The sequence below is a fragment of the Parambassis ranga genome, chromosome 13, assembly GCF_900634625.1.
Source record: "Parambassis ranga chromosome 13, fParRan2.1, whole genome shotgun sequence".
Lineage (NCBI taxonomy): Eukaryota > Metazoa > Chordata > Actinopteri > Ambassidae > Parambassis > Parambassis ranga.
The window spans coordinates 12,535,405-12,548,162 of NC_041033.1; the positions used below are offsets into that span (position 1 = coordinate 12,535,405).

The 12,758-nt window shown below is 42.3% G+C and overlaps 1 protein-coding gene across 10 annotated transcripts in view; it reads right to left on the minus strand.

The window, feature by feature from the left end:
• Positions 1–12,758, minus strand: part of elna (elastin a) — a 38,225-nt gene that overhangs the window by 6,239 nt on the left and 19,228 nt on the right. For 2 of the 10 annotated variants that reach the window (XM_028419571.1, XM_028419569.1), the window contains exons 6-36: positions 10,273–10,317; positions 10,137–10,199; positions 9,527–9,559; positions 8,514–8,576; positions 8,158–8,232; positions 7,387–7,434; positions 7,231–7,293; positions 7,012–7,050; positions 6,862–6,930; positions 6,292–6,333; positions 6,112–6,198; positions 5,959–6,009; positions 5,764–5,871; positions 5,552–5,587; positions 5,253–5,429; positions 3,817–3,918; positions 3,605–3,703; positions 3,387–3,497; positions 3,116–3,274; positions 2,913–3,008; positions 2,527–2,634; positions 2,258–2,365; positions 2,066–2,119; positions 1,924–1,956; positions 1,494–1,565; positions 1,373–1,408; positions 986–1,036; positions 447–449; positions 333–359; positions 230–244; positions 108–131 (exon numbers count right to left, since the gene is read on the minus strand). In XM_028419571.1, coding sequence (XP_028275372.1) covers positions 108–131; positions 230–244; positions 333–359; positions 447–449; positions 986–1,036; positions 1,373–1,408; positions 1,494–1,565; positions 1,924–1,956; positions 2,066–2,119; positions 2,258–2,365; positions 2,527–2,634; positions 2,913–3,008; positions 3,116–3,274; positions 3,387–3,497; positions 3,605–3,703; positions 3,817–3,918; positions 5,253–5,429; positions 5,552–5,587; positions 5,764–5,871; positions 5,959–6,009; positions 6,112–6,198; positions 6,292–6,333; positions 6,862–6,930; positions 7,012–7,050; positions 7,231–7,293; positions 7,387–7,434; positions 8,158–8,232; positions 8,514–8,576; positions 9,527–9,559; positions 10,137–10,199; positions 10,273–10,317 — 2,097 coding nt within the window. The remainder of the gene's footprint in view (positions 1–107; positions 132–229; positions 245–332; positions 360–446; positions 450–985; positions 1,037–1,372; positions 1,409–1,493; positions 1,566–1,923; positions 1,957–2,065; positions 2,120–2,257; positions 2,366–2,526; positions 2,635–2,912; positions 3,009–3,115; positions 3,275–3,386; positions 3,498–3,604; positions 3,704–3,816; positions 3,919–5,252; positions 5,430–5,551; positions 5,588–5,763; positions 5,872–5,958; positions 6,010–6,111; positions 6,199–6,291; positions 6,334–6,861; positions 6,931–7,011; positions 7,051–7,230; positions 7,294–7,386; positions 7,435–8,157; positions 8,233–8,513; positions 8,577–9,526; positions 9,560–10,136; positions 10,200–10,272; positions 10,318–12,758) is intronic. The other 8 variants (XM_028419570.1, XM_028419577.1, XM_028419574.1 and 5 more) reach the window with 8 other exon arrangements.

Consider the following 12,758-nt stretch of genomic DNA (forward strand, 5'->3'; position numbering starts at 1 on the left):
AGGCAAAAGTCGGCTGTGATTTCATCATAGATACAATATTTTCTGTTATGTTGAGAGAAATCATACTGAGAAATACAAATCCAACTGAATGCAAAGAAAGTTCCTACCACCAGAGGGTGCTGCAACTCCACCTGTGAAACACACGTTTTGTCACATGTCTAATGTTTGTACACAAATGTTGATTACTCTTTTGAAAAATTTCAATATGAGATCATTTCCACATATTTACCAACACCTGTCCCAGCTGTGAAGAAAAGAAACATGAGTCATTGTCACGCTTTTCAGTCTTGCTTAATCCTTTAATAGTATAATTAGTTATATGCAACACTCACCACTAGGTTGGATAATTCCACCAGCAACTGTAAAAAAATAATGAAAATTAATGACAGTTTGAGGCATATGACAGATATAACCATAATATGTAAATGTGATGAATATGAACCCACCGCCTGTTTTTGCACAAAGACCACAAGAAGAGGAGATGCAACAAAAGAAAGAAAGAAAGAGGCAAAGTGTTAACTCTGTCAAACTAGTAAGCAGAAAACAATCATCATCATCATCATCATCATAGATAACTTTTACATGTTTTTTTTAAAACTGCAACCCAAAATGGAAAGATGGTATTACAGGATTTATGCTTTATACTTTACTATTAAAACTATAGCAGTAAGCACATTGAACTGTTAGTAAAACAGATACAGCACAAGACAAGCTGTTAAAAAAAGTTGAGGTCTGAAGCATAGCTGTGTTATGGAAACAAGCAGTCTTTATAGTAAGGCAATCAATGTAAAGTGCTAAAAGCAATGTGTTTGTATTGGAATATTCAGGTCACATGCTGTAATTTCTCAGCACATGTATGTCAAGTGCACATGGATTCAGACAAAGAGATGTAAATCATCAATACAGGCAACGAGACATAAATCAGCAGTCATGATGGTTCTCATCATTGTATGGTCAAAGGCTTTATGCAGACAGCGAGTCTTACTGGGCTGTGGGACGTCTGGGGGCTGGGCAACTGGGGCTAAAGGTGTGGGCCCTGCCAAAAAGACAACAGGTTCCAGTTTCATCAGGTGCAGAGAGAGAGAGAGAGGGAGAGAGAGACCCGATATGACCCGAAAAGGCAGAGGCTGTGGACCGGACCTTTGTTTTGTCACAGCTGTGTGGCTGTTAGCTAGAGGTGGTCAATAGGTGGCAGCAGCAGCAGCAAATCAAATATTGTTTTGTGGCCAGAAAGTGGGTGATGAAAGTGAAGCTAGAATAAAATGTGGCTTGTGTTTTTTACAGGTGCATGTTGCTACTGAAAAAAATCTCTCACATGTAAGTGAGAATGCATGTTATGCTACAGATGATGCTTGTTGATATTTCAGTGTACCTGGCTGAGGAGTTCCAGATAGACCCACATCCTTTACTGTAAAAGCAACAAGAACACAACTTATAAAGAGACCAAACAACAAACAGAGTAATGAACTGTGTTACAGTTTTATCTGGACTACCTGGCACAGAGTCATTTGGAGCACCACTGCCGGTTGTGTCTGGAGTCCCTCCTGGCACAAGGAGTCCACCTCCTGCAAGAGTCACAGTGAGGTGAGACTGAACAGAACACTCGTGGCTGTTTTCTTCTTACTGTATTCTCCACCATTGATATAGACAGGGTACATTTAGGCTATAAGTAAGTGTGGAGGCCTCGCCATGCTGACACTGGGACACAGCAACAGGCACTGCTACATGCTAGACTAAGGACGGCTCTGACACAAACCCCATTGGGATGGCTATTCTAATCCCTTTAATTGCCAGAAGTGCATGTTAAAATAACAATGTTCAGCCTGAGCCCCACATGACCCCTCTGAGAAGGTTTACTGTCACTAAACAAATTAAAGGAAATATCAAAAAACTGACTAATAACACAACCACATTTCAGCTTACCATATTTTGGTGGTTTTACACCGCCTGGATATCCTGCATAAAAAACATACCCTCATTAATACCTGCATGGTGATCATGCTTTGTATGATTTTGCAGAAATGTAAATTTCATTGGTAGAATGATGCACATGCAAATGCAGCACCTCCAACTCCAACACCTCCAGGTACACCACCAGGAACTCCTCCAACTGCTGTTCCTAAAAACAGCAAACAAAAGTAAAGTGAGTATGGATGTGTGGATTCTCCACTGGTGGATAAACGGTGATGTTAAGCTGTGTTAGAGGTTACACGATTGTTTGTGTTTTGTATCATATTGGTGATTGTGTGCTTTATACCATATTTAGCAGCTTTTGCGGCAGCAGAGTATTGTCCACCTCCTGGTACTCCTCCTACACCTCCTAGACCTCCAACTCCTAACCCTGCTCCTGCACCACCTGCAACTCCTAATTAAGGGAAACAGTGCAGGTTGCCTCCATAAATTGTAATGAATCATGATAAGTATATTTGGATAAAGTGAAAAAAAAGGCACCTTAACACAGCATGTTTATGTATAATCAGATGTCTCAGGTTGTGGAATAGTTGTTGTGTAAAATGTGCATTTTACCATATTTGGCAGCTTTAGCAGCAGCAGAGTGTGGCCCAAATCCTGCTAGTCCTCCTGCTCCTCCTACTCCTCCTGGTCCTAACCCTGTTCCTGCACCTCCTGCAACTCCTTTTTTTGGTGGAAACAGAACAGATTGCATGTTTGAAATAATAAGTTATTCAAATATGGATGTAGCACTGTTGCACTGTACTCACTGTACAAAGCATTAGTGGTACACAGGAATCTGTGCCGTAAGACCAACCAGGCACTCTCTACCCATACCTATAGTCATGAAATCTAATGACCAGAAAGACTGGACAACGAAGAGTTTCTATTCACACAGAAGGGTTATCTTCTCCATCTGAATTCACTTGACTCAGCAGCAGATGTTCCTTTGTTTGACCTACCATATTTGGCAGCTTTTGCAGCAGCAGAGTACGGTACTCCTCCTGGTACTCCTCCAGGCACTCCTCCTGGTACTCCTCCTACTCCTCCTGGTACTCCTGCAATTTAAATGTGCAAACCAAACTGTTAACTACATTACACGTCTACTGCTAAGAATCCAGACTGACCCAAAGAAGACTGGCAAGCTCAAGAAATGTCTACATACCATATTTAGCAGCTTTTGCAGCAGCAGAGTACGGTACTCCTCCTGGAACTCCTCCCGGTACTCCTCCTGGTACCCCACCTGGTACTCCTCCTGGTACCCCACCTGGTACTCCTCCTGGTACCCCACCTGGTACTCCTCCTGGTAATCCTCCTGGTACTCCTGCAATTTTAATATGCAAACCAAACTGTTGACTACATTAAACAATTACTGCTAAGAATACAGACTGACCCAAAGAAGAATGACAAGCTCAATAAAAGAAATGTCTACAAACCGTATTTGGCAGCTTTTGCAGCAGCAGAGTACGGTAACCCTCCTGGTACTCCTCCCGGCACTCCTCCTGGTACTCCTCCTGGTACTCCTCCTGGTACCCCTCCTGGTACTCCTGCAATTTTAATGTGCAAACCAAACTGTAAACTACAGTAAAAATATGCTAAGAATCCAGACTGACCCAAAGAAGCCTAAAGTTTAATAAAAGAAATGTCTACATACCGTATTTAGCAGCTTTTGCAGCAGCAGAGTACGGTACTCCTCCTGGTACTCCTCCTGGTACTCCTCCCGGCACTCCTCCAGGTACTCCTCCTGGTACTCCTGCAATGTTAATGTGCAAACCAAACTGTAAACTACATGAAACATCTGCTGCTAAGAATCCAGACTGACCCAAAGAAGCCTGGGCAAGCTCAATAAAAGAAATGTCTACGTACCGTATTTAGCAGCTTTTGCAGCAGCAGAGTATGGTACTCCTCCTGGTACTCCTCCTGGTACTCCTCCTGTTCCTAGCCCTGTTCCTGCACCGCCTGCAATTCCTACAACAAATTGAGTATGGGATTAGATTAGATAAAGTGACTACCTTTGTGTCAGAACCAGTTTATTCACACAGATTTCTGTTTCTAATATTTATGTTTTTCTTTCACCCACCATATTTAGCAGCTTTTGCAGCAGCAGAGTACTGTCCTCCTCCTGGTACTCCTCCTGGTACACCTCCTGGTACACCTCCTACTCCTCCGATTCCAAACCCTGCTCCTGCAACTCCTATTGGAAACGGATGAGGTTGCATGCTAATAGGTTGCATATAAATATAAAACTATAAATCTTCACTATCTGTGACAGTGAGAATGTAAATGACTGCCTCTGCACTGCACCTTCGTCATTTTATCATCTCACTAACATATGGTCTCCAGTTCACAAAGCATAAAGATGATTTAGATGAGTTCTTAAATCATGTAAAAACATACCATACTTAGGGGGTTTGACTCCAGCACCACCTCCATAACCTGCAAGAAGGCAACATGATATTTACATCCCAGATCACACATTTCTTTTTCTTTAATTGACATTTAATTTTAACAACTCACCACCAAAGCCACCACCAGGTAGTACGTGTCCAACTCCTCCTGAGACTCCTCCTCCTTGTTGGGCTGCTCCTGGAACTCCTGCCAAATAAACCCACTCTGTAAACCACTTCCAAATGATTTCACCAATCCAAATCAAATAAAACAAAAAAAGCATGTAACAAAAATATGTGATTAACAGACAAATTATGAATATAAATGTCTCACCATATTTCGGAGGTTTGGCACCAGCTGCTAAAGCTGCACCAGAACAAGACCGAAAGTAATGACATTAAAAGAAATCAGTTTAACAGCTCAGGTTGATCAAAATCTGTAGGCCATGCTTACATCCATATCCTGGTAAAAACCCAGGGAGTCCTGCTCCACCACCTCCACCACCTGGAACTACTCCTGGACCAGCTTGAACTTTTTTATTTTAATAAATATAGAAATGATGCAAACTCACTTAAAACACACCTTAAAATGCAACAATCTTGTAATACTACTATTTTTCCAACAGACTGAATTTACCATATTTTGCTGCTTTAGCAGCAGCAGCAGCAGCAGCAGCAGGGTATCCTCCACCTCCCAGCCCTCCAGTTCCTCCTAGTCCTCCTACTCCTCCCAGTCCTCCTGTTCCTCCCAATCCCCCTACTCCTGTGGAAGACATATTTATTCACACATAGTAGGGAGCAAGTCTGTGCACTGTCAATGGCAGTAAGATGCTAGGTGTTTCAAAGCATGTAAAATAAACTCCTGCTGCCTTGAGTCCAGACTGACCCAAACTAACGAAAACAATCCCTACATACCATATTTAGCAGCTTTTGCAGCGGCAGAGTATCCAGTCCCTGGTATTTGTGGAACTCCTCCTGGTACTCCAAGGGGTGCACCTCCTGGGACTCCTCCAGGTACACCTCCTGGGACTCCTCCTGGAACTCCACCTGGCACTCCACCTGGTACTCCTCCTGGGACTCCTCCTGGATATCCTTTCCAGACAACAGCAGTAGAAAAATCTGGTTTCATTTTCACACATATAACAAGTTATGTTTTTGCTCTTAATAAAAAAAATGTTGAAAAATAAATTACATGATACACAAAACATTCCCACCATATTTTGCAGCCTTGGCCCCAGCTCCATATCCAGCTGTGAAAATATTACAGTTGAATCGCAAGTGACATCCAAAAGTTAGGGTCAATTGCAAGAAACCTTATTTTATTAAGGCCCAGGTCTGAAGGAACCTGTTTTTGGTTTAGCAATGTACATTTAGGATAACAAAGTAATAGTTTATTTCCTTATGTCTTTTATAACTGACATTTTACCTCCTGGCACCTGCCCTGGATACAGTCCACCTGTGCCCCCAACACCGCCAACACCTCCAACACCGCCAACACCGCCAACACCTCCCAAACCTCCCAAACCTCCCAAACCTGCAGCAGAGAGCAGAGATTGAACACACAGTAAGTATACCTGCACTATATGCTCTGTGTCCTGTGCTCTGTGTCCTGGTAGATTACCATATTTGGCAGCTTTAGCTTGAGCAGGTGAGATGCCCCCTGGCCCGACTCCTGCAGAGGGAAATAAAGAAGCATTGTTTCTACCTCTCTACCACACATCATTTCATGATGTAAAGTACCTGCATTTACGAGCACATTTGTAAAAACACTCACCAGTTCCTACAGGATATCCAGGCTGAGACCCGGGGCCACCTTTTCCTCCTGGAAGTCCAGCTCCACCACCACCAAAGCCCCCATAACCTGAAACATACATCAAAATGACACATCATTAACCGCCAGATTTCCTATGATTCCAAATGACTTCAATACATGTAACAAAGAAAGTGCTGGTACCAAAGCCAAGTTTTCCACCTCCAGGTTTTGCTCCATAGGCTCCTAAGGAGAAATAAAAAGGGATGAATGAGGATTATTTTGTTTCTCAATACACAATTATATTTAATACAATGCGTTAAACTGATAAAATAAGAGCTCAAAATTCTGCAGAGACCTTATACCTGTAGACTTTTACAGAATAATATATAACATATATGATTTTATATATGTATATGTTATTCACTGCTGTTAAATAAGCACTGCTGTGAGAATCTCTACAAAGCAGGCTGAAACTAATGTTCTTCTTTGGGGACCATAAGAAAGTTGGCAGCTGAGCAAAATGAAGAGAACCTTTCTGTGGCCCCAAAGACAGACTTCTATCAACCAGTGATAAACCCACCATAAAAAACCTGGGAGTGGTGCCCATAGAAGTGCCCACTAGTCACCAGACCATAAGGTGAGTAATACTGTCTGTATGCTGTGGAAAAAAGAGCTATACATCCACAAAGTTCAAATCGCCACAATGAATGTATCATCCATGAATGAGGATTTCAGCCTCAACTTATAGTTTAAATAGACTTTACATCTCACCTGGTACTTTGGGTGATTTGAGGGGGTATCCATGAAATACTCCAGGCTGCATCTGACCACCATAACCACCTGCAACAGAGGACACATGATGAACAGCTAATCAACAATAAATATGTGTGTGTGTAAAATAACATTTATAGGCAGTCTTACCCGGGCCTTGGCCTCCCTGTCCCCCTCCTGCTCCCCCAACTGCATCAGAAAAATTATACATTTCAGACACACACACAGGTGAAAGACGATGTTTGCATGTAACTAAGCAGCTCCCACTGTGGCAACACTCTTGCTTTGAATTTAACTGCTGTGGTATTCATTAGCAATTAAAAATTATGAAATCATCCATTAAACATGAATAACAAGACTAAACATTACTTGATTTAGGATTCAGGTCAGTCCCTGTGGCCACACCAGGCAGCACTCCACGGCCACCAAACCCTGCAGGAGCCAGGAAACAGCTACATGAAATCTACGACACCACAAAACTGTGTGTTATATAGAGCCTGAGATCTATCTATGAACCAGACAAACCTTTTCCTGGCACCAGCCCACCTTGGTAAGGTCCAGGAACACCCACACCTGCCAGCCAATGAGAGGACACACAAAAGTGTTAGTTTGCTTCCACAGTGAAATACTACGTACGTGCAATGAATCTGTTGACCAGGAAATACCCGGAAACCTCAAACACCATCATACTGAAGCCAAACAGGATGCAGAAACTACCCTGTCAGGTTATTTATTGGGTATAATCTTCCTGTGGCTGATGCAACAGTTCAGTGAATCTGGAGAAGTGTTGCTGTGTTTGGCTTCACCTGAACATATTAAAGAGTTTTACAGTTTATGTTGATGTGTCACCTGCGTCTAATTTTATCTCAGCAGTAAAAGAAATAGGCAGTAATCACATTTAAAAGTAATGGTACAATTCGAATGAGTTCACATGTGTTTTCTGAATGGAAGTAATGTTATATATTAGCAGATGTATTAGTAGATGGAGGGAGTGCAGTATTGTGCAGTAGCACATGGAAAACATGCCAATAAAGAACTAAAATAAACCTTTCAATAAGCAGTGTGTTTACGGATCAAATCACAGTGATGTCAATTTTAAAAAAAATGTATTCCTTTGGATTGTTTTGCAAACAGCTGGGACATTTGTTTTTAAATAATATACATACACTTCCAGCCACACCAAACACCTGCTGCATGGAAGGGGAAATTTTATTTGATGTGGGTGTGCTGCCTTGTGAACTGCTTCCTGTTTGCCTTTAGCCTCATGAGTTTACAGTATTGTTGAGTCTACAGAACCTGGCAGTTTGGCGGCTTTCTTTCCTGCAGCACCTCCAACTCCTCCTGGAAAGCCCGTCTGAGGAATAACAGGTGCTGAAAGACACATAAAATGTTGCTTAGATCATTGAAAGGAGAATGAAGCTGGGATTTCTGCCTCCCAGAGACTCAGCTACACAAACACTAAAACACTAAAAGTTCTTGTTGAATGTTTTACAATATTACATTAGAACATGAACATTTTGTATAGAGACCAAACTGGCTCTTCTCAGAGAAACCAATACATAGTACCTGAAAATGTGCCAGTTTGGGGTTAAAGCTCTAAAAATTAAAGTTTAAAAAATAATGAGAAAGTGATGTATATGTGTGTGTCTTACCTCCAGCAGGCAATGCAGCTCCTGTTCCAGTACCTCCAGGTCCAACTCCTGCTCCCCCAGGCCCTGTTCAGACACAAAGACAGGCTGGAGTCACTGACACACTCCAGAGTAAAAACAACCAGGTATGTACAGCTACAGAGTTATTTCTTCTCATGACCACTAGAGGGCTCTATAATGTTGAACTGGAGTGGTGAGCCACTTTTTGGCTTGAGCTAGACCCACTCTCTGGTCACTGCTATTGAGAGCAGCTAATCTGGCCCTATCAGTCTGTCATCACCCCGTGACCTGAAACAACACGGCTGACTTTTACTCTAATCAGAACAGGCAGGCAGCATGCATGGCATTTTCGTTGCCTCATCAAACGCCTCATTTCTTTGGCTATCCCCTCGTGCAGGAAATGAGCTGTCCGCTTCACTTATAAAGGGGCTTGGCAGCAGAATAAAACACATTGGTTTATTTGTGTAACGCTTTTTTTGTTCATTTTTAATCTTAAATTCCCCATACTTTGTCGGACAGACATTGCGCACTGCCTGTAAGTATGTGGTCTGAGAGATTTGGTGAGGAAAGGTTTGGCTAGAGAATGTTTTGTTTTATCTGTGCTGTTTCAGAGGAAGGAGTTGTTATTTTGAGTGTCATGAAAACAGAGCAGGCTGATTCTAGGAACTGAAGTTTTGTCGTGGCCAACCAATACTTAATAGTAGGCTCCTTGCCAGAATATAGTCCTGGTCGTGATTGAGCCCCCTTGAGTTCATGCTCAATCAGACGGCCTAATTTAAAGGAAATCATGTGCATGCACACAGTACAGACTTTACCGTCAGGCTGGGCTCTGCAGAGGTTCTCAGTTCGCAGGTACATGATAAAAATGCACGTGTATGCCAAACATACTTTTCATGCTGAGTTACCATTAATGCGAAACATTCATTTTGGCTTTCTCAAAACATGCAAGCGCACAATGTACGGCACAGTCTGAAGTCTGTACAGTAGTCTGTCAGAGGGCCAGAACATGAGCTTACCCCCTTGTGGTAGCAGAGGGCCTCCCGCCGCACCTGTGAGGAGGAAAACCACAATGTGAGCTGCTAGTCTGAACGAGAGATTCAGAAGGAACATTATCACAGAGATGGTATTTCTACATCTTTTTAGTGACCTCAGACACCATATTTATCCAGCTGATATTTATAATAGATCCTTATCAAGGCTGTGGGACAAATGACCTCCCTGCATGAGTGAGGAGAGACTCATGAGAAAGCTCTGCTTACAACTAACCACACACAAGCTCCTTTAACATAAGGAGTTAATGTTTGTAGCTCTAAAACTACATTTTAGATCCACCTTGCCAAATTTGTAGCCCTTAAAATAAAAAACAGAGTAGAAAGATGCATAACATTATTGCAGCAATCAAAACAAACAACTGAAAATAAATAAGTGAAACCTAATCAGTGTCTAGTTCCACCATTACCCTCAGTTTCCATTGCACTCACTGCACCTTCTCTACTAACAATGGGCTTTCAAAGAATGCTTGTTTAGAAATAAAGGGGAAAAAAGCAGATAAGTAATTCCATCACTGCCTTTAATAAGAAGCTGATGTTACATTTCTACACAGGCACTCTCTGCCAGCTGCTGTACCTCTTTTAGCAGCCTTCTGTCCAGCTCCTGGAAAAAAGCCTCCACCATATCCTCCATAGCCACCTAAAAACACAAAAGGTGAGCTGTAACACACAAAGGAGGTACACCTATAGTTTCAACTCCAGGCTATACTCACCTCCTCCTCCACCTCCAAGACCTCCAACTCCTAGATTGCCATAACCTAGAAATGTAGATAGCAGATTCAAAGAAAATAAAAGGTTTTCTTCACTGTGGTTTATTCAGTAGTAATCACCCTTCAAGAAAAATATGCCATCAATCAATCTTTCATCCAAACATTCTCCAGGACCTGAAGCATACCATACGAAGAAATAAATCGCGTGGCATGAGACACAATTTCATGTGTGCTCAATCAAATTTGATTGAAAACACTTACACATGTATATTTTAGAGCCAAGACCTGTACTGTAGACACAGGGGACAGAGCTGACCCTCAGTCTGGTGATGGTGTATTCTAAACACTGGAGGGAGCAGTCTGTTCTATTCAAGACCGAAATCCCCAAACTAATCTATTGGCGGCAAAAAGCTTTTGGCTTCAGTCGATGCATGAATAAAGTCATATTCCAGCTTCGGTTTCTGCTCGCTGACAAGAACAAAAAATGTGTGAATGTAGGGAAATGGAAAAAGTGTGGAGAGAGGAAAGGGACATAAAATCTAATGATTACCACCTGCCTATTGATTAAAAGAGACTGGGTTGAAAAAATCCTTAAAATAGATACACAAAATTTCAGGATAACTTTATCTCAGCATGAATCCTAAGACAGTGCAGATCAAACACCGCCTTCCTTTGGGTGTTAAACTGGCTAAGTTAAAGCTGAAAAGGGATATTTACAAAAAGTGAAACACTCATAGTAAAGAAAGAAAGAAGTTGTATTATTATTCATGTCAGGATTCATTAGATTGAACTTAAGTATCTCCAGAAAACTGCCACAATAATCAATGCCTATGTTAAGGCATTGAACATGTTAGGAACATTACTGTCAGGGTCATATTTCTCAGAGCTGAATTAAAATAAGCTGTGAGTTGAACAAGTGCTCCAATCAGCAACAAACAGGTTGGAGTAATGATGTTTTTGAAACCAGAGGAAGTTCAAATGCTGCCAACACGCTAGTCCACAGAGGAATTTATTTTCATCAATACTTGTAAGCCAAAAAATCTGGGGTGAGAGCAGCTAAGCATGGGAAGCATGAGCGAGGGAGGGACATAGAAATGGAGGGTGAGAGCATGGAGCGGGTCCAGCCAACTGCAGGTAATGATACTGATGAGGACGAGGAATGTGCTGGGAGAGACAGCGAGAAAGATGGAGTATGGAGTTTCATGATCTAGTCAAAATAAATGTGGGCACAGGCCTTGCCAAGGGCTTGGCCAGCAGACAGCACATGCAGTGCGAGCTCAGACGCTAAGCTAAGCGTCCTTGCAATAATTCATCTCCTTCAAACCTTTCAGCTCCATTCTCTGTGAATGCTCAGATATTCTCTCTCACACACACACAAACCTCAAAGTAATAAGGAGAGGTCATTTAGACTTAATTCGGTGACCTCCAATGAGGAGTCACACTTATCACTGCCAGCACAGCCCATAAAACTATTAATGGCCTGACACAGCACAGGAGGGTTACCTAACTGTTCTTTTAAGGCTGGCTGGTCTATCCTTTGGAATATACATCGCCATTGCCTATTTGTCAGTGTGAATGTTGGAAATACACAGCATGGTCTGTGCAACAGAGAGATTATGCATGTCAATAGTGGAGAGACATGAAGAGTGAAGACAGGCAGGACTGTGGAGACTTTTAGCTTATTCATCCATCATCTGGCCCACCTGTGCTCACTTGTGCATGGCCCAACCTGGCCCTGGCAGTTTTTGCTCAGGGCCGAACAGCACCTGCCACGTTGAGCTCAACTCCTTGATTTGAGATCAGGAGACGAGATGCAGGTACACATAAGTCAGTCTGGGAGGTGAGTGTGGCCTTGTTTTAGACATAGAAGAAAGCTTTATTTTCTGTGGTTCTGACATCATTATATACCAGGAAAATAAAAAAAAAACACACAGGGAAATGCTAACAAAATCTGGACATTCATGTGTTTGTTCATCTGTCCACAGACTGTATATTTGGGAGATGGAAGGCAGAGTTTGAACACAAAGCCTCTTTGTTTGGCCATATTCACACCATCTTGGTAGCTCAAACAAGCATGCTTTTGTTGGACTGCTATTATTATAGCATGTCAGCTCTGGCCTGTCTTAGCTCACACATTACTGGAAGTCTACACCAATGTTGTTTGCTGTCATGAACCACACACATGGAAAGCCTGCTCCATGACCCTGATATCATATCATCACTTTCTTTGGTGCTGCTCCCAGTATTTAGTTGATTAGTTGATTGCTGACAAGCTGAAGAATTTCTGTGCGCTAATGTAGAGCCTAATTTTCGCAGTGACCCTCAAGTCATAATAGAAAGCTCAAGAGACCACTTGAAGCCCTGACTGCCTTTGGACCTTGGATGAAAGAACTCTGCAAAAGGTCAGAACTTCTAACTACAAGATGGAAGGGACAGAAACCCAATACTACACAGGAGAGATGACAGGGGGCCAAGGAAACTGGAAGGTC